Source organism: Nipponia nippon, unplaced genomic scaffold (genome assembly GCF_047370975.1).
Source record: "Nipponia nippon isolate SJK-2023a ecotype South Korea unplaced genomic scaffold, ASM4737097v1 scaffold_1, whole genome shotgun sequence".
NCBI classification, from domain to species: domain Eukaryota; kingdom Metazoa; phylum Chordata; class Aves; order Pelecaniformes; family Threskiornithidae; genus Nipponia; species Nipponia nippon.
In genome coordinates this window covers 6,352,919-6,379,950 of record NW_028262290.1, presented here as the reverse complement: position 1 = coordinate 6,379,950, position 27,032 = coordinate 6,352,919, and the positions used below count along the sequence as shown (strand labels likewise).

The 27,032-nt window shown below is 40.8% G+C and overlaps 1 protein-coding gene across 1 annotated transcript in view; it reads right to left on the bottom strand.

Moving 5' to 3' along the window:
• Positions 1–27,032, bottom strand: part of FAM135B (family with sequence similarity 135 member B) — a 215,387-nt gene that overhangs the window by 77,329 nt on the left and 111,026 nt on the right. The window contains exon 4 of the mRNA XM_087743969.1: positions 2,460–2,599. Coding sequence (XP_087600095.1) covers positions 2,460–2,599 — 140 coding nt within the window. The remainder of the gene's footprint in view (positions 1–2,459; positions 2,600–27,032) is intronic.

Genomic DNA, 27,032 nt, shown 5'->3' with positions numbered 1-27,032 from the left:
AACTCAGCACTTCCATTACCCAGTCTAACTTCCTTGTCTGTTTATCATAACTTCCATTTACAGAAAAAGCAGTGAACAGATCAGATCCTTCATCCTCAACCAAAAAACCTCACCATGGCACACAATTGGCACTAAAAGGATATGCATCTGTTGTGTGTTAAAGAGTTAAGAAGTTATGAATAGAAATAATATTCAAAATACTTCACAAATCTCTAGATGTTTTGCCAATGCCACATTGGAAAGATCACATCCAACATACGAGATTCGATGACAGAGATGCAAAACCTTCTCTGAAAAATGTAGTAGGTTTCTTGTGAGCATGATGCCCAGTGAAGTGGCACACTTTGGTCTCTCCCATATTAAACTAAAATTTGTAAAGCTGTGAAGGGCAAGACATCAAAGCAGAAAAAACAGGCCTGGGAGCATTAAGCAGAAGTGAATTGTGCTAATCTGCTCAACATGCAAAAAGTTTTACAGACCTTTATTTTTTGCATTTGATTCTTTACAGTCTCTTCAGCAACTCATCTGAGACCAACGGACCTGTTTATCCTCTTATTCTACACCCCTGAAAACCAAAAGCTACTTCATCACACAGAGATAATGGAGTTTTCCCTGTGTAAAGCCATTCTGTAAGTACAGAATTGGGCAGCTGTCCTTTTCCCAAGGGACCTCCTATGAAAAGGCAAGCATGATGCACACAGCACATCAAGAGTCAGAATCAGGTTTAGCTGTGAGGAATCTTGTGGGATTTTTTTTTCTTTTTGTGAGGTACACAACTTTCTTGAATATTAATGCAAAAATCATCAGAAATCATCCCTGCTCAACACAGTGGAAACTGCTATAATTTGAAGGGAGGGACTTTTAATCAGAGATGTTCCACTGAGGAATGATAAAATTAATATTCCGTTAAGCATGTTGGAACATTTTCCTAACAAATACTGATAAGCTTGCATTTAGCAATTTTTCATATAAGCACAAAACAACAATTCTAGGGAGGAATAAATTGATGACACTATGTTAAAAAAAAAAAAAAAACAAAAAACAAACAAACCAAACCAAACCAAACCACCACAAAAAAAAGTGTGAGGGAAAGGGAAGCATGTGAAATGAGCTTAAATTAGGTTCTCCAGCTGTTTTAATTTAGATCTATATATAACCCATGTATACGTGCATTGAAATCAGACAAAACAGTAATTTTAAATCTCTTCATGCTCAAATACAAAGTTATACAAGGAAGGGCAGGTGAGAATCTCTGTCCCCAGGTTCAACACACAGCATTTGATTCAGACTGGCTGCATAACTAATTTTGATGGCATGCTGATTTTGCAAAAACAGCTGATGTTATGTGTCTCTCATTATCAATGAGAGCAAGTACCAGTGCCATATATTTTGTATCACTTCTTGTGCTGGCAAAGCACAGTGATGACACATTGGGCCAACCCTGAGTGCCATTCACTGACACTTTCTCCCCTTTCTGTTTAAGAGTCCAGTAAAACAGTACTTTCCATACTCTAAATTTGCTCCTCTCTTGTAGCTCCTGGGAACAGGAGTTATCAGTGGAAGACATTAGTTTCACATCAGTAAGAGGAAGTCAAAGGTGCCCTACACCACGGGTGGTTTAGATCATGTACTTCCCTTGTGTGGGTGCTTATGTTGGCTGAAAGAGTGGATGCCGAATGGGGAGAAGGATATCAGTATGAACTCATTCTAGCTGAGACACGATGGAAAGCAAAGGGGTTGTACGTGGACTATAGGGAGGGTAAGCTCCAGCAACTCTGCCATGCACTCCCACAATCAGAAGCACTAAGGTGAAGGGTGAGGAGACCTCTGAGTGGTAGAAAGGTAGTGGGTAGCTTGGTCACAGTATTATCATTGCTGTAGCAAAAACCAGTCACAAGGAGAGAGGAAGAGAAGACAGCGGTAACGGATGGTAGGAGTAGAAGCTGGTCCTAACAAGATGCAGAGGATTCACAGTTTTCTCAGGTGAGGTTGATCTACACAGATATGTAGAATGAGTGATCTAGTGCACAAATGACAAATTATGATTGATACACTTCAGTGTCTGATATACTGATTTACCAGTATATGTCAACATCTTATTCCACTGGAAAGCCAAGGTGTACACTACTCTTCATAACAGGCACAGTGCAGAGGGTCTATCTGAACTAATGCAGATGTTTATAGTGTCAGCATTTATAATTAAACAGATCACCCCAGGCACCCTTGTCAGCATAGGTAATGATGGGTACAGGACAGTCAATCTCCTTCTAATGCAGGTGCTGGTATTTGGTCAGATAAATCATGCCTTTACCTCCACCAGCTACATTGATGAGACCTGTGACAGCACAGGGACCACATGACAGCTTCTCAAATGGAGATGTCTGTGCAATGTACACCTAAAGTTAGGTAACAGGAATCCCAGCCCTCCTGGTTTTTATGTGCATCCCAAGACAACTCACCCTTTCGCCATCCAGAAGCAGGTGCACTCTGAAGTTCACTGATTCATTAAGAATGATTTCTTCGTTTCTGTACAAAATCTGAAATATTCTGCTGTAAACGTTGTTTTCATGAACGCAGGCTGAGCAAAGGCTGGAATCACCTGCACAAAACACAGACAGATTCCTGGTGTGATTTCTGCAGGGAGATTATTTTTTCTCCTATGTTTTCACTTCAGGATTATCTAGGCCAGCTGTATTAGTACTTGTAATTAGACACTTGCATTCTCAACAATTAATAGTAATGGAGCAGATTGTTATTGTGGGTTGCAGGTTCCCAAACATGGTATTTAAAGAAAATAAATGTTAAACTATAGGCAGGCTGGATTTCAAAATGAGAATAGCTGACCCTGTGACAGCACTTACCCTATTAACTTTATTACTAATGAAAGCTAAAGCATCAAATGTCTTCCAGGGAGATTTCCTACCCAGCACCATGAGGACTGTGGGTGTTCACCTGTGAAATTTCATCTTTTATCTGCAATGGGCATCTTTCAGAAGAGGGAGTTTTCTTGTCATCTCTGGTGGTCCCAGAAGTTACTACCTGGGAGGGGGGACAATAGCCGATAGCAGATCTCGAATACAGAGCCTGAAAGTGCAGAGGCATCTTAAGTTAAAATTCAGAAAAAGGTAGCCACTTTTTCAAAATGCCAAAAGTCCTGTGTAATCCTTCAGACCCTTGACCCATGTGAGAGCTGCCAATTTGTCGCATACAATTGGGATTAATCTGAGGAACTCAAGAACCAAAACCCTAATCTTCTCCACATTGAATTCAGAGAGTCAATAACTTCATCTGTGTGCTGATGTATCACATCATCACATACGAACTTCACATAAACTCAGGTGGGATTTGTCCTTCCTAACTTTTAGGTGCCTCTAGTGTATGTACTTTGTTTTCATTACAATGGAGCATATGGAATTTAAGACATCATTCATCTGACAAAAAAAAAAAAAAAAAAAAGTGAATTCTTTAGATTGAGCAAAATTTTTGCTTCAAGTCCACTGCTTATTGAGTAATTCTTCTTTCACTAACAGGAAAACAGTGCGACAAAAAAAAAAAAAAAAAAAAAAAAAAAGATATGTTGTTCTAATGGCAGTTTTGGATTATGCCAGAATCCACTGCTGAGAAGTAGTCGGAAGATGGAGAGAGTAGACTGAACAGTAGCAAAGTTTGCTTTTCATTTAGGGTTAAGTTGCTGTCAGGCTAAAATTCCTAAAAAACATTGCTCTGTGGGACTGTTTCATGTCAGAACAGGTACGTGTATAAATGAATCAAGTTAAACTTGATGTCTATCCAGACAGTATACAGCTAATTTTTTCTGCAGGCAAGCTGCATTGTAAAGCAGCTTGTAAGTGGTCCTGGATATCTTAAAGGCATGTTATTAGTGTCATAATGAGACATTAGCATAAGAAGATGGAGGATTTATAAAAGTTAACATTTTTAATCCGAATTTTTTCATCAAAAAAGGCTGTAGATTATTTTAAAGTTAATGAAGTGAAATAATTGTGGATGCAGTGCTTGTAAGTCACAGAAAAGACAAAGTCTTATTTATTTGAATAAAACAGGAATCAGATAAGTGGGAATGCCTTTGTTCAGTTCTTCACATGCCTTTCCTCTCACTCTTCAGTCTGTTTTCCTTTTTGCTTTGCTCTGTTCAAGGTTACGCTTCAAGTGCTCGCCTTGTATTTCTACCTTTCTGTCTTTTTCTGCCTCTGCCACTATTTTCTCTTGCACCTCTTTTACTACTTCTCTGCCTTTTCAGTTCTCTTTCACAAAAATTGACACGGAAGAAGAAAAGCCAAAGAAACTCCTCCACCTCTGACCGTCTTTCTCTTGGGAGTGAGGTGTACCTGTGAGAAGTCTGTTACTGTTTCAGATTATCTGGCTCCATCGGAGAACTTAACTGTGCATTCTTACAACTCTTTTAACTGAACAGGCTGCCCAGGGAAGTGGTTGAGTATCCATCCCTAGAGGTATTTAAAGAACGGATAGATGTGGTGCTCGAGGACATGGTATAGATGGACCTGGCAGTGTTACGTTAACGGTTGGACTTGATGATCTTAAGGGTCTTTTCCAACCTTGACGATTCTATGATTCCTTAGCTGTACAAACCCACATTGGAGGAAACAACATTTACTACTATTAATTCCTTCCAAAGGAGCCTGTGATGACTGTGTAACTATTTAATGAACAATTGCGCACCAGAGTTAGGTACTTTCAAGTTGCGTCTTGGCTGTTAATCAAAATCCCCTGCTTATTATACTTCCATATCCCCTGAGCAACAACTTCTTGCAAAATTTACTCAGAGTTAGTTTTGTCCATTTCCAACATTCAGTGTTGTAGGAATCTGAGCTTTTGAAATATAGTCCTTTAGCAAATGGTATTTTGGAACTCTCCTGACAAGGTGTGCTTAAAAAAGGTGTACCAGTATCAGTCCTTCAAAGAGCAACATATCTGTGATCATCATCAGGAAGCCAGCAGGCACATGCTTTTTACAAAGAATAGTTTTTCAGGAGGTACTTCTGGGAATCTGGGTCTTTGCAGAATTGTTTTGAGTCCATGAGCTGTGGTAAGATAAAAGACCAGGTCAGAAAGTCTTAGGGACTGCTGGTTTGTCGAGAATTTCAAATCAGAACAGGTCTATTCCGCTGTGCTAAAGCTACCACTTTGCTTTTCAATGCAAGAATCATACATAATTTGCAATCAGAAGTCAGCAAGTCAAGACTGACAGAGGACTAAAGATTTCCCAAGGTAAAGTTTGGTTAAGGGCTAAAAAAAAATAAAAGAAGAGAAAGGACTTTTTTTTTTTTTAAAAAAAAATAGTACTAAAGGTCCCAGTAGACAAGTGAATGGAGTTTTGTCATTATAATGATTAATTTTTGTGGCGCCGGTCTGCTGGAACTGGAACAGTGCAGACAAAGAAAAAAGTGCAAGAAAAAAAAAATATGGGGCAGGGGGAAGAGTTGATTAAATACCAATAAGACCAATAACACCCAAGCTAATTAATTAGCAGGACCTTAGTCCTGTCATCCAGACTGCATTCAAATAATTTTCCTATTACTGACTTTTACCAAGTGCACCCAGGAACAGCCCAAGTGTTTCACCCTGCTATTGTCTTCCCATCACATATCCTGCACAATAGTTATGCATAAGTCCAGGCAGCCTAGATAAACGCACATTTATTTGCTTGTGCTACACCAATTAGGCTAGAATGTTTCAGCCTGATTAGCTCTTCAAAAGCATGCAGTCATATTTATTTTAATTTAAACCTCATCATGTTAGAGACACTGCAAAAATCATATTAGAGGTATAATGCATTCTTATTCCTAGCTGGCAGACAAAGGAAGCTTTATGTTATTTGATTTGGATATTGATATACTCGTACTCTTCTAGGATGGAAAGTTTAATGTTATTTTCTTTTCAAACACACTCCTGCGCAGACCACTCCTAGTATGTAATTGCTTTAGGAGCTAGATTTGCAAGGTGGCATAAAGAGTCATTTCTCTTTTTGGAAAGGTTGAAGTCAAAGACATGCTACAATGCTTAGGGGTGTCTTCAAATCGGTGTGAGTGAATATGATACTACAGGGCCAAAAATTGCTCTGTTTTAAGCAGAGAGATCTACCTTTGCAGAGATCTGGAAAAGAACTACAGCAGATGAGTGCCTGGTCATCTCCTAAACACAACCCATTCCTGCCTATTTCAATGGCCACAGCCTGCTTCTTTCTCTCTTAAAGTATGACATAAGGCTGTGGCAGGAGTTTTCTCAGAGGAGTGCTTGGCATCATGAAGATGTCTTAGTAATGCTGACAGCAATGCAAGCATCCTGCCTCTCAAAGAAATGGGGAACAATAATGTCTCTATAGATATTGCCCTTCAGGCAGTAGCACTCACTGATGTATTCTGTGCTTTAAGGTACAGATGGGGATCAGGCTGTATGTCTGTACTCAAGCTTCTTTCACTAACAAGAAGTGGTACCTGCAACAAACATACTCTTCCTTAGTCTACTCCATGAAAACATCATAATCCCAGTAACTTTTACAAACTTCCCCTTGTTCCCGGGATACCTTCTAGCACTCATGTCTCTCTAAACCCGCACACTTGTTGGCTAACAGTGTCAGTATGGTTGGCTTTTGCCACGGCTGACATTATTCAGAGAGGGTTGCTGACAGGAGACATAGCAGATGTACCCCCGTGTTCACACAAGCACCTCTGTCCTTTGGCACAAAACACAGGATGGTGTGAGAGGGAAGCTTGAAACTACATATATAGATATATATAATATAAACTATTCCCAAATCTCTTTCTGGCATAACTTTGGTTACGCAAACAGCTCTGAGCTATGCCTGCATTGCTCAGCAGTCATACACAGTCCAAGGAAGACAGACATAGTGTATGGAAATTGCTGGGAGCTCTCACTCCCTGGTGACAGCTGGAGCTAAGACTGTATTGACCTGCATTTAGCTATTTATTCCACAGTTTCAAAGGTTTGAGCTTTGGTGAACTCAACAAGGAAAGTCTGATTTTGTGGTAATGAGCTTTTGCTCAGTAAATTTCCTTATTAGGAGATTTATTTGTGACAATTGCAGTGTCCCTGAAGCTAGAAGGAATCCTATTTTCCTGTCCCCTTTTCCTAAGTGGCTATTCCATTTACTGCTTATCTTCTTTGGGTTGAATAAATCTTCAAATTATCTGGAAAGCGAAAGAGCTCTCAGAGCTGTAAGAACCATCGCGAGCATGAACAGGACAGTTGTGCTCCACAACCATTCATTTAAGAGAATGAGAAAAGCCTGTTGATGCATCTTTCTCTTTCTATTCTTTCCACAAGAAATATACTGCCATCCCACCACCACCCCAGGAATCACTTTACAGATTATTGAGTAATGTATTTTAAAAAAAGGAAGGGAAAAAAGGCTCTTTGCAGTTGTGCACGCTTTCATACACATAGCGTAGGCTACCTGTACACACTAGTCAGTATATCATGTCCTGCTTATATATACTAGTCAGTATATCATGTCCTGCTTTCCCACTGTCTCCATATCCAATTTACCAAGCTCCCCCAGATACACTCTAGTCTACCTAATCTTCCCGTCTGGAAGTTTCTATAGATGGGGATTTCTAAATATTATTGAAGCACATCATACAGAATTTATTCATCCTTTTAAAGAATCAGAGATAGGCTTTGCTATTTAGATCCTGGAGGACCCTGAAAACACGTGTCCAGATAATCTTACAAGGAAGGAACTGATGGATAGGTGACCTGTAAACAAATTTGTTACTTATCTTCAGCCTAATTTGGTGAGAATAGAAACTATATTGTTCTGATGACCACTGCCAGTAGGGTGGTAGTGGTGGGTGTCTGTGGCAGATGTGCAAAAGCCCCTTCAGGGCCTTTCCTTCAGGAATGGAATGGAATGGGAGTGGAATGGGAGTGGAATGGAATGGAACAGAATGGAATGGAACAGAATGGAATGGAACAGAATGGAATGGCATGGAACAGAACGGAAGAGAAGAGAAGAGAAGAGAAGAGAAGAGAAGAGAAGAGAAGAGAAGAGAAGAGAAGAGAAGAGAAGAGAAGAGTTGAGTTTTGTGTAATGCCTCAGAGTGTATAATGACAGTTGGGATAGGAAAGTAGAAAGAAGTAATGGATAAGAAAATCTGGTTTAACATTTTCAAGAAAAAGCACTGGAACCTGAAGGACACCACCAGAAACCATAGTCCCCTACAGAGACATATGAGATCTGGTCAAACTCACTTAACTATAGCTTTGCTGTTGGTAGTAGGTATAATTCAATAAAGTTGATAATGAAATCAACTTTAGTTGACTAATGTGCTACTTTATTTGTGTTTTGAAAGGATGTGATATGACAGAATAGCTTGCCCTTCTACTTGAAGGACCCACTGGTACATCAACTGAAAGTATTGCCTGGCCACACTGGCAGCATCCTTCAGCTGGTGCAAAGCTGTGACAGGGACATAAGTTTGCCTGATTTTCAAATGTTCTTATTTATGTTATTTCCCCTAGCACACCCTCACACCACTTCTGTTCATGTGAGAAGAGGAAGACATTTCTAGGGAAAAGTAATCATAGAATCATGGAATCATAGAATGCTTTGGGATGGAAGGGATCTTTAAAGGGCATCTAGTCCATCTCCCCTGCCATGGGCAGGGACATCTTCAGCTAGATCAGGTTGCTCACAGCCCCATCCAGCCTGTCCTTGAATGTTTCCAAGGATGGGGCATCTACCACCTCTCTGGGCAACCCGTTCCAGTGTTTCACCACCCTCATCATAAAAAATGTCCTCATTATATCTAGTCTGAATCTACCCTCTTTTAGTTTAAAACCATTACCCCTTGTCCTATCACTACAGGGCCTGATAAAACAACCCCAGCTCTTTCAGCCTTTCATCATAGCAGAGGTGACGATGATGAATCAAAGATGTTGATAATATTCTGCAGGTCAGAACTGTTCCCCTGACCTTTCTAAGATCCTAACACACACCAGATAGATTAGCACTCCTTCTGCCAAACTCCACTGGCTAATTATCCCAATTGTTCTCTCCAGATATCCCACTTGCTTTATTTTTCAACTCTGAGCTTTTATAGCATCCTTCCTCTGCTTTCACCACGCCTAAATTATCTCCCTTCTTCCCTTTAAATCTCCTTTATTTGAACCATCCTTTACTCACTTTTTTTAAACCTCTATAAAAATAATTTGACAAGTTTCATAGTTGTTCTATGTCAATAACACTTCCACAGAGCAAACAAACAATGAACTCACCTTGGCAGAATCAACTGACAATGACATGCGCATATCTCAACCTCTGATTTCTGTCAAGGAGAAACTTTGAAATGGCAATGTCTTGGTGTAGCTAAGACTTGATGATGAATGATTTCCCCAGAGCCACCTAAGTCATATGAACCCTTGCTCTCTGCAAAGCAATACAATTGGCCAGTTTTTATGCCCTCTGCAATCTGTTGGGCATCTAAGTGATTAGCATGCTCCAATCTCAATAGCTAGATTCTTTCCATAATTACATTTGCAATTGTGCTTCCTCCTGAAGTCTATAACTGCCAAGGAAAACTGGAATAAATGTTAACCAATAAACCTTTTCATGGATGGTAGGCATCCCAGCCTGAGACCCACATTTGCCCAAGAATATTGGTATAATCTGACCCTTGAGAAATGCTGGAGTTTTGTTCATGTTTATTTTTTCAGGTCTTTAAAACATGTAAATGCCTAATTGGACAGCCTCTAATGCAGAGCTCTTGCATGAGGTGATGTTCCTACGATGGGAGGGTATCCTTATGAGTGAAAGGCAACACGTTTCAGAGAGTTTCTGAAGAAAAAACAACAGTTAGAAAGGAAGAGGTTCTCACTTGTAGTACTACAGAGACCGTGCACAGAGAGCATGATCATTACACCACTTTGCATTACTTTTTAACTCTGCTTCTAACAGGTACCAGAAGCATGAAGTAAGCCTTGGAATTAGGTCCTTGGATTGTTTTAAAATTTACTACCTTGGTGTCCCTCAGGGGCCCATACTGGGGCCAGTGCTGTTTAATATCTTCATCAATGACATAGACAGCAAGATCGAGTGCACCCTCAGCAAGTTTGAAGATGACACCAAGCTGAGCAGTGCAGTTGACACGCCTGAGGGACAGGATGCCATCCAGAGGGACCTGGACAAACTTGAGAAGTGGGCCTGCGTGAACCTCCTGAGGACCTCAACAAGATCATCTTGAGTGCCATTACACGGCACGTGCGGGACAACGAGGGGATCAGGCTCAGCCAGCAAGGGAGGTCCTGCTTCACTAACCTGGTCTCCTTCTATGACAAGGTGACCCGCTTAGTGGATGAAGGGAAGGCTGTGGATGTCGTCTACTTGGACTTTATTAAGGCCTTTGACACTGTCTCCCACAGCATTCTCCTGGAGAAGCTGGCTGCTCGCGGCTTGGATAAGTGCACTCTGCGCTGGGTTAAAAACTGGCTGGACGGCCGAGCCCAGAGAGTGGTGGTGAATGGAGTCAAATCCAGCTGGTGGCCAGTCACGAGTGGTGTTCCCCATGGCTCAGTGTTGGGGCCGGTCCTGTTCAGTATCTTCATTGATGATCTGGATGAGGGGATTGAGTGCACCCTCAGTAAGTTTGCAGATGACACCAAGCTGGGTGGAAGTGTCAATCTGCTGGAGGGTAGGAAGGCCCTACAGAGGGACCTGGACAGGCTGGATCATTGGGCTGGGGCCAACTGTATGAGGTTCAACGAGGCTCAGTGCCGGGTCCTGCACTTGGGTCACAACAACCCCATGCAACACTACAGGCTTGGGGAGGAGTGGCTGGAGAGCTGCCTGGCAGAAAAGGACCTGGGTCTGTTGGCTGACAGCCACCTGAACATGAGCCAGCAGTGTGCTCAGGTGGCCAAGAAGGCCAATGGCATCCTGGCTTGTATCAAGAATAGTGTGGCCAGCAGGACCAGGGAGGTGATAGTGCCCCTGTACTCGGCACTGGTGAGGCCGCACCTCAAGTGCTGTGTTCAGTGTTGGGCCCCTCACTACAAGAAGGACATCAAAGTACTAGTGTTCAAAGAAAGGCAACAAAGCTGGTGAAGGGTCTAGAGAACAAGTCTTATGAGGAGCGGCTGAAGGAGCTGGGGTTGTTTGGTCTGGAGAAAAGGAGGCTGAGGGGAGACCTTATTGCTCTCTACAACTGCCTGAAAGGAGGATGTAGAGAGGTGGGGGTTGGTCTCTTCTCCCAAGTAACAAGTGACAGGACGAGAGCAAATGGCTTCAAGCTGCGCCAGGGTGGTTTAGATTGGATATTAGGAAAAACTTCTTCACTGAAAGGGTAGTCAGGCACTGTAACAGGCTGCCCAGGGAAGTGGTTGAGTCTCCATCCCTGGAGGTATTTAAAAGACGGGTAGACGTGGTGCTTGAGGACACGGTTTAGTGGTGGACTTGGCAGTGATAGGCTGACAGTTGGACTAGATGATCTTAAGGGTCTTTTCCAACCTTAACGATTCTATGATTCTATGATTCTAAGTGCAAGGTCCTGCACCTGGGTCAGGGCAATCCCCGGTATCAATAGAGGCTGGGGGGATGAAGGGATTGAGAGCAGCCCTAAGGAGAAGGACTTGAGGGTACTGATATATGAAAAGCTGGGCATGCGCCGACAATGTGCTCTCGCAGCCCAGAACACCAGCCGTATCCTGGACTGCATCAAAAGAAGCGTGACCGGCAGGTAGAGGGAGGTGATTCTCCCCCTCTACTCCACTATTGTGAGACCCCTCCTGGAGTACTGTGTCCAGTCTGGAGTCCTCAGCACAGGAAAGACATGGGCCAGTTGGAGCTGGTCCAGAGGAGGGCCACAAAAATGATCAGAGGGCTGGAACACCTCTGCTATGAGGAAATGCTGAAAGAGCTGGGGTTGTTCAGCCTGGAGAAGAGAAGGCTGAAGGGAGACCTTATTGCTGCCTTTCAATACTTAAAGGGGGCCTACAATAAGGATGGGGATAGTCTTTTTAGCAAGGCCTGCTGCAACAGGGCAAGGGGTAATGGTTTTAAACTAAAGGAGGGTAGATTTAGACTGAACACAAGGAAAAAATTTTTCACGATGAGGGTGGTGAAACACTGGAATGGGCTGCCCAGAGAGGTGGTAGATGCCCCATCCCTGGAAACATTCAAGGTCAGGTCGGACGGGGCTCTGAGCAACCTCATATAGTTGAAGGTGTCCCTGCCAATTGCAGGGCAGATGGACTAGGTGACCTTTAAGGGTCCCTTCTCTCTCAAAGTATTCTATGATTCTACCTTGCTAAGAATAACTTTAAATACTGTTAGATTTCCCTACACAACAAGGAGCATGAGACCTAAATGAAACAGGAAAAAATGTATTCTCCAGAGGAAACACATTAAAGCCTCCTTCATAGCAAATTTTTTCCTATACAACTTTTCTGTTAAACTTGTAGGACTTGACTACAGCTTTGCTGAGAATTACAGGGGAAAACATCATACTTATCCCCCTCCATTACCTCTGCTTTTAGTATACTTCAACTTCTAGATTTGACAAAGAAAGAACAGAGACGGGATTTACCCTGACTCTCTCTTCTATTCAGTAGCCCAGAGAAGTAAGGTTAATTACTACTTTTTCAAAATAAGGGAGGAGGAAATATGACGACTCGGTGCTGACACTCTGCTGCTGGAGAGATTACATCGCTTCCTATCCCCCACTCAAGGGAGAGGACAAAGCAAGTAATATATTTTATTCTAAATATAAAATTACAACTCCAGGGAATATTGCCTTTTAGAAAGATGACTTCAGGTTTACATCCTGCTTTCTCCAGAATTATCTCTCTACAGTTTATTGAGCATTCTGCGAGAGGTCTAAAATGAACAGGGAGTGATTATACAGTCAGGAAAAAATCCATATGGAAAACAGATCTAACAATATCTAGCCTCTTTGATGCCTTTATGACTATAGCACTAGAAACAAGATAATTACTCAATTGCTGGCAACTTCTTGAATCTCTCTTGCTGTCCGAGAAAAGCAGTATTATTATGCTGCTGTTCAGATAAATGGAAAAGCAGGGTTCCGCTAAGTTTTGCTTTAATGAAAGAGATGTTCTTCAATAATGAGAGGAAATCAAGATGCTGCAGTTGTAAACAGAGCTTTACTGTAAATATTTCTTTATGAATAACAGCACACACTTAAACATTTGTATTTCAGATTAATTCAGAGCCACAAGAAGCATATCATAGTGTCTATACTTGGATTCCCACACAAGAAAATCTCAGAGACATATGATACCTTTAAACGCAGATGGGTTCATTCTCCCAGGTCACTCGTGCACAGACGGATGAAGGGCATTCCAATGCACTCACTTGAGAAAGAGCTGTGAGCGTTTTGAAACCTTCCTACCCACAAACCTTATGTTACTACCCACGCAGACATGTTGTGTCAGTGGTTCATGTGATCTTTCCTAATCTGCTTCAGTGGAAAGTCAACTGCTGGTAAATCACAGCAGAAGGCAGTTTAAACTCAGATAGATGTCTTTGCCCTGAAGCAAATTGGAAGCAATCACATACATGGTCTATTAACATAGGTGAACAGGAAGGGTGATAATAAATGGGTACAGATAGTATTGCCTTTAAAATCTCAGTCTGGACTAGCTGTAGCCCACCTACCTGTAATCTGAGTGATCTCTACAGCACACGTTGACCTGGTTGGTACTGTCATACATGTAACCCAAATCTATCTAGTGGATGACTACCTCCCTCACCCATCCAGACACACAATTCGGGCTGTCCTGTTTCTTGATCTTCAGCATCTGAAATTTCCACTAGCCTCACAAGGAGAGCTGGTTCTTGTTTGGAGTCCCTACAAAATAGATATGGATTTTCTAATTTCTAAGTTTCTTTGTCATCTAGTTTCTTTTACTATTGCCAAGTCTTGAACACTTGCAGGCCATACTAATTTTGCTGGGTTTTAGAGAAAATTAAGACACGTGGCCATTCCTTGAATGAACAGTATGCCATCTTGCTAGAACTTAAGTATCGTACTGCAAAATATAACCTAAGGAGACCAGAAAATCTTGTGCAAATAGCCCTGTTTATCTAACTTGCTTTTTTTCCCTTTACCATCTGTTGGAGCCATATGCCTTCTTAAATAAGAGCTAATTATAGGTCTCCACCACAACTAATTAAATAGTGGTAACTGTTGCAAACTTCAGCTGGAAATTTCATGTCTTCTTTATAAAAATTCCCCCCAAACCAGATACTGAGATGGTTGTCTTTCTCTGGTTTTCTGGACTTGGGTACACAGTAGTTACAGTTGATGCACACATGTCTGTGTTAACATATGGGAGAAATTCATAACAAGCTGGAGAAATAATAAGAGCCAAAGTACAGTTCCCGCCAAGTACATTAGGAAGGGTGACTTTGGGACAGAAAGTGACCGTGTCTAATAAATATCCACTGACATGTACTGTAGCAGAGCTCTTAGTGTTTCAAGTTTTCCTTCACTGCCCCTGTGCTGTTGTACTGAGTGAAAGAGAGAAAAGAAACAACCCTGTCACAAAATTATCTGGCTTTTAGCACTGAAGAATGGGAGCAAAGAAGGATCCAATACTAAAATTAAATTTTGGAAGAGAGATTCCAGCCCGTTTAGAGAACAATAAATCTCCTAATGAGCTCAAGAAGGACAAGATTTCACTTTCATGTCCAATGGGCATTGTATAAATGTCCATTTTTATAAATGTCAACTTACACCATTCAGGCAAATGTTTTATAACTGTCTCCAGTGTCAATGTCACTCTGCATTGCTGTGTAATGTGAAAGGACTGAAGGGTAAAAATTAATCCAGTCCTAAATATGGCAAACAAAGAGTTGAAGTGCCTTTTAAAAACCCCAAACACTAAGTAGCTCTTTCAGCATCACAAGACTCTCACAATTTCAGACTGTCATGCTGACCTTCCAGGAAGTTTAGAACTGTTCTGGCAGAAATTAGGATTTAAAAAAAGAAAAAAAAAACAAGGAAAATGGAAATAGTATGTTTTAAATTAATTCATTCCGGCCATCAGGCAGGTAGTTGTTTCCCATTATAACCACCACAACCTCTTTGTGTAAATGAGTGGTACACACAGAAGAAAGAGAACACTTCCAGGATTTCATTTCACCTGGTCTTTTCCTCTGGCTACCAATGGGATGATTTCCTTCTACTCCTTCTCACCACTGCTCACATGATGTTTTCACAGCTAGAATACCACAAATGTTTAAAGATCCAGATATGTAAGAGTTGAAATACATATAAAAAATGTGAATATATGTACTTTACAGAAACTTCAAGCATGGATATAACATTAGGACCCACCTGTTATTCCCTCAGTGTCACATAGCATATCTGGCATCATCTCATCAACACAACAGCAACTGAATCAGAAAAGTCCTGAGCTAAAACTTTTGACTTTAAGTCCAACTGGAAATTAAAGGTTTCCCAGACGGGGCTGTAACACTTTCAAGTCCTCCAATCAATGGTATGGATTGGGAACTAAATGCTCTCCTAATGTACTATTGCAATGCCCGCTGTGTTCAAGAAGGTGATGGATACAAGTCATACATTTGCCAGACTTTTATCTTTAGCATTATGGCCAGTTGCACTTTACTCAGACGGTAAATTACTGTGAATTAAATATGTAAAACATTTTGTGACGGTCTAATAAAAAATCTGACAATAAATCTAATTTGTCAGATGTAAGAGGTAGATCCCTAAGATCCCACTGCAAAATAAAAAGCCTGAGGATTCAGAGTGAAGGACCTCAGACCCTCACTGGAAAATCAGATGTTCTTCTGACCCCAATTCTTGCCACAAATTACTATACAGTCTTTGTTCTGGAGACATTTCACATGTATAGCACTGGTTTCTCAATGCGAGAAATACAAACCAGGCTCCAGAAAGGCAGTCAATGCGATGGAGACCGGCAGAATCAGACCACAGGTAAGTTATGTCAAGGCCTTGTATTTTCAACACAAGTGTCATCACAACCCTTGAAGCACACAGGTGGCACTTAGATACTCAAGCAAAACTGTACAAAGACAATTTTGTCTGCTTATTAAAGAGGCTAAAAGAATAAAAATCTCACCTAAATACAAACACACATGCACACAAAAACAAATTGCAGTTCCATTTACTGAAGCAGACTTTCTGTTAAAAATAAAAACAATATCATTACAAAGTAGCTTCCAAATAAGCAAACTATAATGCTAATCTGTAATAGGAAGTGTTTCCATATAAGCCATAAGCTTAATTGAAACCCAAAATGTTCTTCTGTATGTTTTGTATCTTTTAAACTTTCCTTTGAGCAGATATTTTAAAACTTTGCATCCAGCTGAGACATGAGATTGCTCCGTTCCTAGGTCAGCTAGCTCTTGTCTGATTAGTAATTTAATTGCTGAACTGTCTATATAGCTCAGCACAAAAACACAATAGAATTATTTTTTCTTATTAATTTGCTTCTCCAATTAGATTCCATCAACCTCTGCCACTGCATCGATAATTCTTTTTCTTTTTAATTATGCACATTATCTCAATTGAAATCCTGTAGCTTCATCTGGATCACACATGCACATAAATCAGCAAGAGACCTACCATACTTTGTCAATATATGTCAGGCACAAGCCATTTGGCTTTCTGTCTGGGATTTCATTAAACTGCATAAATGTTCTCTCTTTCTATCATGTGCCAAAAGTATCATTAGCTGTTCTCTTTCTTTGGGCTGTTTTCTGGTAAGGCTATTCATGGTCTTCAGTCTGAGTTAAGGGTCATTCAAGAAAAGGATCTATTATCACTTTCTGAACAGTCTGTCTTTTTATTTGGCATAAACTTTGCATACATATCATGGTCCAGCAGTAAGCTCTTAAATGGACTAAGCAATATAAGACGAAGGGTCTTGAATCTAATCCTACCTACCTTTGTCAACAAAACCTATCTAAGACTTTGAAACTGAAATGGTCCAAATCCTGTCTATCCAAAAAATCTCATATAAACTCCCCTATACTCAAAATTTTAAATGTCTTTGCCTCTCCAAGATAAATAAAGGTGCCAAAAAAGCCTTATTACCACAACACAATAGAGAGTAAACTTTCACAAAGTTATGGTAGATTGCTCAAGATAATCCTGAAAATCAATGGCAAAGCTGGGAATGAACTCACATCTAGTGTGAAGAAAATCCTGTATTTATTACAAAACAGACATACGCACTGCTGTTGTATTAGACATCATGTTGTAGGGGTATGTGGCTACACTAACACTATTTAGACAGCACTGCAGAGATCTGGATTCCCATGCTATCACTGTCTTCTTGAGAGACATTAGGCGAATCATGAGGCATTACTGTGCCTCAGTTTCCCACATATTAACTTCTCCTTCGCTTTGTCTCTCTCATAGAATCATAGAATCGTTTAGGTTGGAAAAGAGCTTTAAGATCATCAAGTCCAACCGTTAACCCAGCACTGCCAAGTCCACCACTAAACCAGGGCCCTAAGCACCACACCTACACGTCTTTTAAATACCTCCAGGGATGGGGACTCAACCACTTCCCTGGGCAGCCTGTTCCAGTGCTTGACAACCCATTCAGTAAAGAAATTTTTCCTAATATCCAATCTAATTTAACCAGTCTGTGGCTGCCATTTTGAGCTCTGAGTTTTATTACAATACTTACCACACTGCTCTCAGCTGTTATATCTAATTCAGCTGAGAAATACTGCTGAACCTGGGATACAAGTCTTTAATGGCTTCCACAACAGATAAATTGTGCAGATATTTCCCTAGGTATTTTTTGCCTAGTGACAATCATACTCACAAGTTTTTCTAATGATCTAATAAAATCTTGGCTCTTTTTCTTGGTCCTCTAAACTTACCCATCAACATTCCTAATAATTTTGGAAGTAACGGTCCCAAGTGCAGTCCATGGAGACAAATACACCTCCTTGATGTAAGGTGACAATATTCAGGACATGCATTTTGCAAGATTTGAATTGACATCCATGGGGTTGTTTCCTGGATGTATTATAACTTCTTATAAAGTTTGCAGAAGGCAACAGATCAGGCTTGTGTTGCAGCTGCTTACAGCTCCCTTCCTAGCTTTTAAACTCTTTCCCAAAGAATAATAAAATGAAGAGTATATATTCAAGTGACATAACTTTGGAAACAACTTATTATTTCTGCTGCTACATTTGAATTAAGAGAAGGAACTCATAAGTGCATTGTTCCTTGGATTTTGGTAGTAGGAAAGTCTGAGAGAAGGAATACTGCATTAATCAGAAAAGTACCTATAAAGTAGGTAAGAAAACTCAAAACTAGTAGAAACAAAGTCCCTTCTTTTTTCAATACTTTTACAAATGCTGGAAACCAGAGAGATGTTGTTTTCCATTACCCAGGGAACAGTGATTTAGGTTAAGACTGTTCTACAGATATTAAGAAGGAGAAAAAAATTACAGTGCATTTTGCATAAGGCTTTTCCATATGCCCATGTCCTTGTAAGGATGGCTGTTCTTGAAAATGAGAGCTATGGGAAATCATATAAGAGCCCCTGGATATGAATCATGGGGAAAAGACTAAGAGTTAGCTTGTTCTTATTTAAAAATAATAGAAGGAATTTAAGGACTTGATGGGAACTTTTCACACAGGCAAAAAGAATGAAAAACTGTGGGGAAATTGGAAAACATCCAAAATAGGCTTGGCAAGAACCTTTAGCTGAAATGGTAGAAAGCCTTCATAAATTATAAGAAGAATAAAAAAGGAAAAAAAAAAAGAGGAAAGGAAGGAAGGAAGATTATAGGTTTTCTCAGGACTAAATCATCACTATTGTATAACAAATACCTTACTGCATGAGCTGTTCAAACTTCCCTGGTTTCTGGGGAAAAATGTGGAATACTGCACTGGACATCTAGTTGCTTCCTTAGTGTTCCACAAGCAGATTAATTTCTTGAGGGATCCATATGCAGCCCATCAGTTACTTTTTACATCCCTATTGAAATATCTGGATATTCTTATGCATCTTATTCTTATGCATCTTATTCTTATGCATCATCATCCGGGGAACTACAGGCCAGTCAGTCTCACCTCTGCGCACAGCAAGATCATGGAGCAGATCCTCCTGGAAACTATGCTAAGGCACATGGAAAATAAGGAGGTGATTGGTGACAGCCGACATGGCTTCACTAAGGGCAAATCGAGCCTGACAAATTTGTTGGCCTTCTATGATGGGCTTACAGCGTTGGTGGATAAGGGAAGAGCAACTGGCGTCATCTATCTCGACTTGTGCAAAGCATTTGACACTGTCCCGCATGACATCCTTGTCTCTAAATTGGAGAGACATGGATTTGATGGATGGACCACTTGGTGGATAAGGAATTAGCTGGATGGTCTCACAAAAAGACTGGCGGTCAATGGCTCAATGTCCAAGTGGAGACCAGTGACAAGTGGTGTTCCTCAGGGGTCAGTATTGGGACTGGCAATGTTTAACATCTTTGTCAGCGACATGGACAGTGGGATTGACTGCACCCTTAGCAAGTTTGCTGATGACACCAAGCTGCATGGTGCAGTCGACACAGTGAAGGGAAGGGATGTCATCCAGAGGGACCTGGACAGGCTGGAGAGGTGGGCCTGTGAGAACCTTGTGAAGTTCAACAAGGCCAACTGCAAGGTCCTGCACCTGGGTCAGGGCAATTCCAAGCACAAATAAAGGCTGGGCAGAGAATGGATCAAGAGCAGCCCTGAGGAGGACTTGGGGGTGTTGGTTGATGAGAAGCTCAACAGGAGCCAATAATGTGCACTTGCAGCCCAGAAAGCCAACCGCATCCTGGACTGCATCAAAAGAAGCATGATCAACAGGTTGAGGGAGGTGATTCTCCCTCTCTACTCCACTATTGTGAGACCCCACCTGGAGTACCGCATTCGTCTTTGGGGCCCTCAACATAAGAAGTACATGGACCTGTTGGAGCAAGTCCAGAGGAGGGCTACGAAGATGATCAGAGGGATGGAGCACCTCTCCTATGAGGACAGGCTGAGAGAGTTGGGGTTGCTCAGCCTGGAGAAGAGAAGGCTCTGGGGAGACCTTACTGCAGCCTTCCAGTACCTGAAGGGAGCCTACAAGAAAGCTGGAGATGGACTTTTTACAAGGGCATGTAGTGACAGGACAAGGGGTAATGGCTTTAAACTGAAAGAGGGTAGATTTAAATTAGACATAAGGAAGAACTTCTTCACTATGAGGGTGGTGAGGCACTGGAACAGGTTGCCCAGCGAAGTCGTGGATGCCCCATCCCTGGAAGTGTTCAAGGCCAGGCTGGATGGGGCTTTGAGCAACCTGGTCTAGTGGAAGGTGTCCCTACCCTTGGCAGGGGGGTTGGAACTAGATGAGTTTTAAGGTCCCTTCCAACCCAACCCATTTTATCATTCTATGATTCTATGACCTTTGTCCACTGTTAATGAATTCAACAGCATTTGGTGTCAGCGAGTTTCAGAGGCTCATTGTCCTGAAAGAAATTTCCTTTGATGATGCTTAAGTCTGTGGTATTTCAGCATCCTGGTTACTCCTTTGTTCCCTTTCTGTCTGAAAGGTTGAATTCAGAAGTCGGACTTAGAATTTATATTTTTTATAGGAGAGGGGCAGACAAAAAGTCATGCGTTGAAGGAGCTTAGCAGCTAGAGACATTCAGAACTGCAGAGTTTATCCACACAGCATGACAACCATTTCCATGTAGTAGTTAATAGTTAGCTGTTATAGACTTTCTGGACAGACATTTTAGAAACTACAATGGATATTCAGTAGTTTTCTGTCACATTGCTATTCCTGTGTTACTATTATTTTCTTCTGTGCACTGAAGCCAGGTAGTTTCCCCTTGCACTGCCTACCACGTCTACTTTATATTTTAAATCACACTTCTATTTGGACAGCTAGCCTTGAGTAAGTAAACAGCAGCAGAGGCTTAACATGCCGATTAAAAACAGCAGATGCAACTTTTTGTAGATAGCTCTTCAAGATTTTCCATCACATTGCCTCTGTGAGTCAACCTTGTAATGATGGTCAGAGCTGGAATAATCTTATCTTTGGAAGGCGACAGGAGTTATTGTGAAACCTCTTAACAATATGAGCTTGAAATAGAAGACATGCACAGTCAGATAGGTATTTAACCTGTGTTGTGTGAAGAGTTTGTGCTCCTCCCTTATTTATTACAAAAAATATAGTGTTGAGAAGGACAAAATAAAACCATGGCACAAACGCTAATCCTGTTCCAATGACCTCAGCACTGAACTTGAAACTAGAAACTCCTGTTCCAGCTTTATCAGACACTTGGTCTGTGGTACTAAGTAAATTACATGTGACTGGATTAAAATCCTGGCTTCATATTCCTAAACTAGATCATTAATACACACCTCCTCACCCAATACTCTTCTATACCCATCTGGTATAGAAATCTGGGCAAAGGCAAAGTATCCTGGTTCTCTGAAGCATTATGCAGCCAGCAGACCTTTCTGGAGCCACAGATGATTGTTAGAAGTTCAGGACGTTTGGAAAAGTGATCATTTCAGTAAACTAGCACCAAAATAAAACAATTAGGCTCTGGTTTTCCATGAAAAAGAAAAACATTCTTTCTCTGCTTTTTCTTAGTTGCAGCTGACATTCTGCAGAGGGTAAAGGCAAGAAGGTTCTTTGCAGGATTGAATCCTGCAGAAACTGTGTCTAAATCAGCCAGAATTAGGGCTGAGCAGCTGACTGAATCTTAATTTCTACAACAAAATGAATAATTTAAAGCACACGAACATCACCACCTGGTAAATGTTTCTTTAATATCATGTTGCCATTTTCTTAATTTCTACATTTCTCTGGCTGAAATTACTCAAATTCAACCAGTTTTCCTTCATACTTTTAATATAGACTTTGATGTCTTTTTGAGAAAATACTCTGTCAGGAAAAGAAATATAAGGGCACCAGTTTCAAGCAAAATTTCATCTAAAGCTGGGTCAGCACCTCTGAAGAGAGCTCATGTTGGAATGGCAGCTCTTTCTTCAGTGCAGCTGTGCTTTTTCTGCTTGAGAACATTGTCGAATCATTGACGATTGGGTCATTTCTGGGAACTCTCTCAAAATATATGAAAAAGAGATGGTTTTCAACTCAAGCCCAAAGGCTTTAAAGCATAATCCTTACCGGAGTATTTGTATTTCTTTTCTGCTACAATCTACTAAGATGTTTGCAAGGGTGAAATCCTGCAAGCTGAGGATGGCTTTTCCCTTCATGCTGTTCCCTTTCAGCAGCAGTTGTATACTAAGGTCTACTTTGTACTCAGATTGTCACAAAACTTGCAATGACAAGGAGTCCCTGATTGTCTGGTGAAAAAGAGGAGACACTTTGATCAACTCATCCAGTCACATCTGTTATTCATCCTTTAGCTTTTCACTTCTTTAACTCCACCTTCTGGTCTTCTAAATCAAGGATACTGCTGAGGTCCCCTTAGCCTAAGTTGAACGATATTTGCAGAGATGGGAGTGATATCAAAATCAGGTGCCTTCAATGTGATGTTTGGGTCAGAGGAGAATAAGCTTTTCAGTGGACTATAAAGTATGTGAGCCCTATGACTAATCTCCATGGAGTCATTGCTTCTTCTTTAATTCTTCTAGGGAAATAGGATGGAATTTGATAATTTCTTGTTTGTACAAAAGCACCACCAATATACTGTTTACCCTTCCCCTAGTGATGGATGAGCCACATGAAATAAGAAGTATAAGTGAATGCAATCAAACTTCTGTGCAGGTATAGGCTGGCTACCTCAGGTGTCTGCATTCTCCCTTTTCCCCAGGCTGCTGATAGACCTAAAGTCTTTAAGAACAAGGAGGGGGTTTTATTCTTTTTATCCATGATTAAATTCTACATCACAACTCAGACTATGAAGCACATATTTAGTCTATGGTGATCACACTGTATGAAATAGAAGTACCTCTTTCCATACTTCCCTGAATTTGTATTCACCATCTTGTTTTGCTGTATGAGTACAGTGATCAGGCTTTTGTTTGCAATCACCAGTCAAGCAACCTCACAGACACAGGCAAGCACTAAATTCAGTTCAATTCAATTCACTTGTGTTTTCATTAACTGGCTGGCTAACATGAAATTTATCCCCTAAGACCACCCACATCCTGCAACTGAACACTACGTCAGGGAGCACTCTCTCTTCTGAAGATGCTCGTCACTAATGAGCCTCAGATTCCTTCCTTGCATAAGCCAATTTCCCATTCCACATAGCAAACATGTAAATGAAGGTGAAGTTCCTGATAACTGCCATTGGCTGCTCTCAGCTCATGATTAAAAGGATGAAAAACATTAAATAACTTTCATTTTAGTCTAGGGAAAGAGCTGGCTACCCAAACTAAAAAATAAAAATAATTATTAAAAAAAAGACACTTTAAAAAGGGGTTTCTTCTTTATCCTAAAAAGACAACAATAAATGGATGAAAACCCACCTCCAGATGATATTGTTCAAAGAGTTTACTTCATTGTGTGTAGTTGTTCAATTTCCTGTTGAAGCTATGTGCTGCCAAAACCAGGCACTGTGCAATGTAAACAGTGAGCAACATTCTAGATTAAATCTATTTGATATGACATAAAAGCCTTCAACATTGTTTGAATGGCTTAGAGGCAATCCATCACGTGAACATTTTCATGGTATTCACCGCATCCCCACTGTGTGATTTCTTTATCTTCTTTTTTATCCCTCACAATGCTGATTGATTGTAGATATTGTTCATACCCCTTTTACAGGTGGGAACCTGAGGCAGAGCATGACTTGGGCCTGTCTCCTCAGGAGTATTCAATATAAGCCAATGTAAATTAGACCTTTAGGGACTTTGAAGATCTAAATCTAACTGTCTTGCCTAACATTGGAGAGAAAACCTACTGGAGAGTACGAGATTGAAGCCAGATCTCACAGTTCAGTGACAGTCTAGACTCTCTGTTCTCTTCCTCTCTTCCTGATATTGCAGAAACTTCTATTACTAGAAACCAAAAGATGCAACAATTTGCAGTTTAATTTGTTTTCATTAAAACCTAAACCCCAATTCAACAAAGAAAAACCCAGCCTTCCTATTATAATCCACAAACAAGAGAAAGTCATTACAGAAGTCTAAAATTCTGCTTTTGCTTCCTGTGTGCAACACTAGTACAAAAGCATACGGTAATTCCTTGGATCCTGACAGAGGTCATTTGTAGTCTCTTCTAATCTAAACCTTGAGTCTCTGAGCTCTGGTGAGCATATTTTCAATCAAATATTATTAGGTCTAGTAGCACAGAGATCCTTATCATGTTATTTGTACAAGAGATTTTTCATCTCCCACGAATAAAATACCTATTTTATTAGCATTCGAATGGAGTTATTACACTCCTTCCCGCTACTTAAAAGGAAGGGAATTAAACCTTAATATTTCTGAGTAGGTCACATGGTGAAAACTCAAAACCTAACTTCCACATACTTAGAACAGATCCACGTCATACCAGTACTACCACTCAGTTGCACCCACTAGCCTTGAATAAAATTTTTAGCATGGGATCTGTCGTGTCTCATTTTAGTCACAGAAAAGGCAGGCAACTAATTCAAGTTGATTTTTTTAATGATCAGTGGAGAGAAATCAAGACCTAGTAGGAGAAAATCACTGTAACCTAAAATTCATCCTTCAGATATATGGAATGAAGTCCTTCCAGTGTTACTTATGAAGGAAGCTTGCACTATAATCTTAGGCTACTCAATCTGACTCTAAGACCACTCAAGTCTGTAATTACTGCTGAGATCATGTGGGAAACTCCCTTTCCTCCTCCTGAGATTGTGAATTGAAGTCCAATGCCAAGACCAGCAGACAGAGATGCAAGAGACGATTCAACCCTATCAGGGGTATGGTGGAAACTGTAGACATATATGCAAAACTCAAATTCAAAGCAAAGTGATATTCGTTTTTGTAAACAGTTTCTAGGTGAAGTGTAAGATCAGAGATAACAGGTGGGTAGGCATAAAGAGACAAATCCAGGAAATTATGAGATTATATTATTCACCACGACTGGAAGTACTCTCAGCAAAACAGTAGGCTGGACTTGCACGAGGCCTTCATCTTCACCAAAGCACCATTACTGTTGGAAAACTTCATGCTATTCAGTGGAAAGAGAGGAGGTTCAGGGAGAGTTGCATTAAAAACCCTCACTCAGTACTTTATTTCCACGAATAAAACTTGACCTCCAGTTATACCATTTTCCAGCTCCTGGGACAGCTTGCACATAAAACACAAAATTTTTGGCCTACATCTGTGCAGGGCTTTGGGTGGTTTTTTTGGGTGAAAATTATAGGAAAAAACTTGACATGACACCAACAACTGTACAACAGAGAATGGTGTAAATAAACCTAAGATAACAGCCAGCAAACTTCTATCAGAGCAAGAGGCAGGATGAATAATGTACAATGTGCTGATGAAGAAACATTCAGCACAAGTACACTGCTCTCAGGAGGCAAGTTGGTTTAGAGAAGGTGTGTATTAGGTCACAGAATGTACCAGGTCAAAGCTACGCTAAAGATCTTCAATATGTTTTTGTGCTTCACAGTCCAAACATAAGCTCTTATTTACCTCACAAGACCTTGGCCTTAAAGCTGAGTTAACTGACAGTAAAAAGGCATGCTGAAATATGCAGATGGAAAGTGCTACACAAAAGTGTCAAGACCTAGTAGCTATTAATGAGCAAATACCAAAAATCATTAATCAGTATATCTGAGCTGTTTAAAATGAAATAGCTCTTTTTCCCCACATTTTTCATTGGTTTGCTCTGTTGCTTCTGAAGACATAAATACGCATCTTCCTCCATATACATGACAGGCATTAAGCTTCAGTTTCCCAGAAACTGAAAGAACATTGCCCAGCAAACAGGAAGATGTCACCTGCCTAAGAGCAGCCTTAAGGTGAAGAAGGTGTTAAAGAGAAAATTTCCACCGAGGTAGTATCTGGCTGCATATATTATGCTACCCAGGCACTGTGCAGAAGGAATGCAGCTAAGCTGGTGCGGGAAGTGATTTTTTGCTGCTTGAGGCTTAAATCTCCTTCCCTCTGGATAGCCCTTAACTGCACGCTCATCTCAGCTGGCCTCTGTTTTATATTCACAACAAATTGTGCATCCACAGTGTCCCTTCAGCTCCAAGCTTTGATGGGCACAGAGGGTCATGGAGCAAGCGAAGCAGTGCAGTCTCCTGTGATAGGGTGCCAGTCTGGGCTCCAAGGAAGCTCTTCATTCAGCTCTGTGCTCAGCATGTGATTCATCTCCTGGACCAGGATCCAGAGGTGTCCATCATGCACAAGGCACCAGACACTCTGAGATCACTCTTCCATGTTGGAGTTCAGGTGAATGGACAATAGTTTTTATGAGTATATAAAAGTAGTTTTATATTTTCTTTTGCACATAATAAAAGAACAGGTCCTAGACTTCCCTCCACTCCCTTACTCTGCCACCTACACTGGAGTGCTTAGGGCCAACACCTTCCACCAAACTAACGCTTGTTTCTCGCCATGAAGGACTATGGGACTGATGACACTACAGAGCTACTGGCTGTATTCAGATTGTGAAAAGCAGAAGTTGGTCCGCTGCTGCAGATTTTCCAAATGCACATTAGTTATTTCTGGCAGGTTAATGTGTAGAGGTGGGGGAGAAATATTTTCATGAGCAGAATTATTATCCTAATTTTGGATGTGGTACAGCAGCTATGGTGATGTTGCAGCATACTTCCATTTAGGACATAAGCCATATTCACAAACCTCCCACCTAGAAGAAAAGTCAGTGATTTTAATTACATTAACAGTCTCCCAGATTACTGTTATTATTGCAAGTCATTACACAGTGCGTGGTAGAAGTAGTAGGTCAAACATTTCCCTCTTTGGATCCACTGTATTACTCTCTAAAACGTGAACCAACCATAAAAAGTTTCAAGACCATAAATAATTCTCTGCTCTCCTACACTGTCACATATC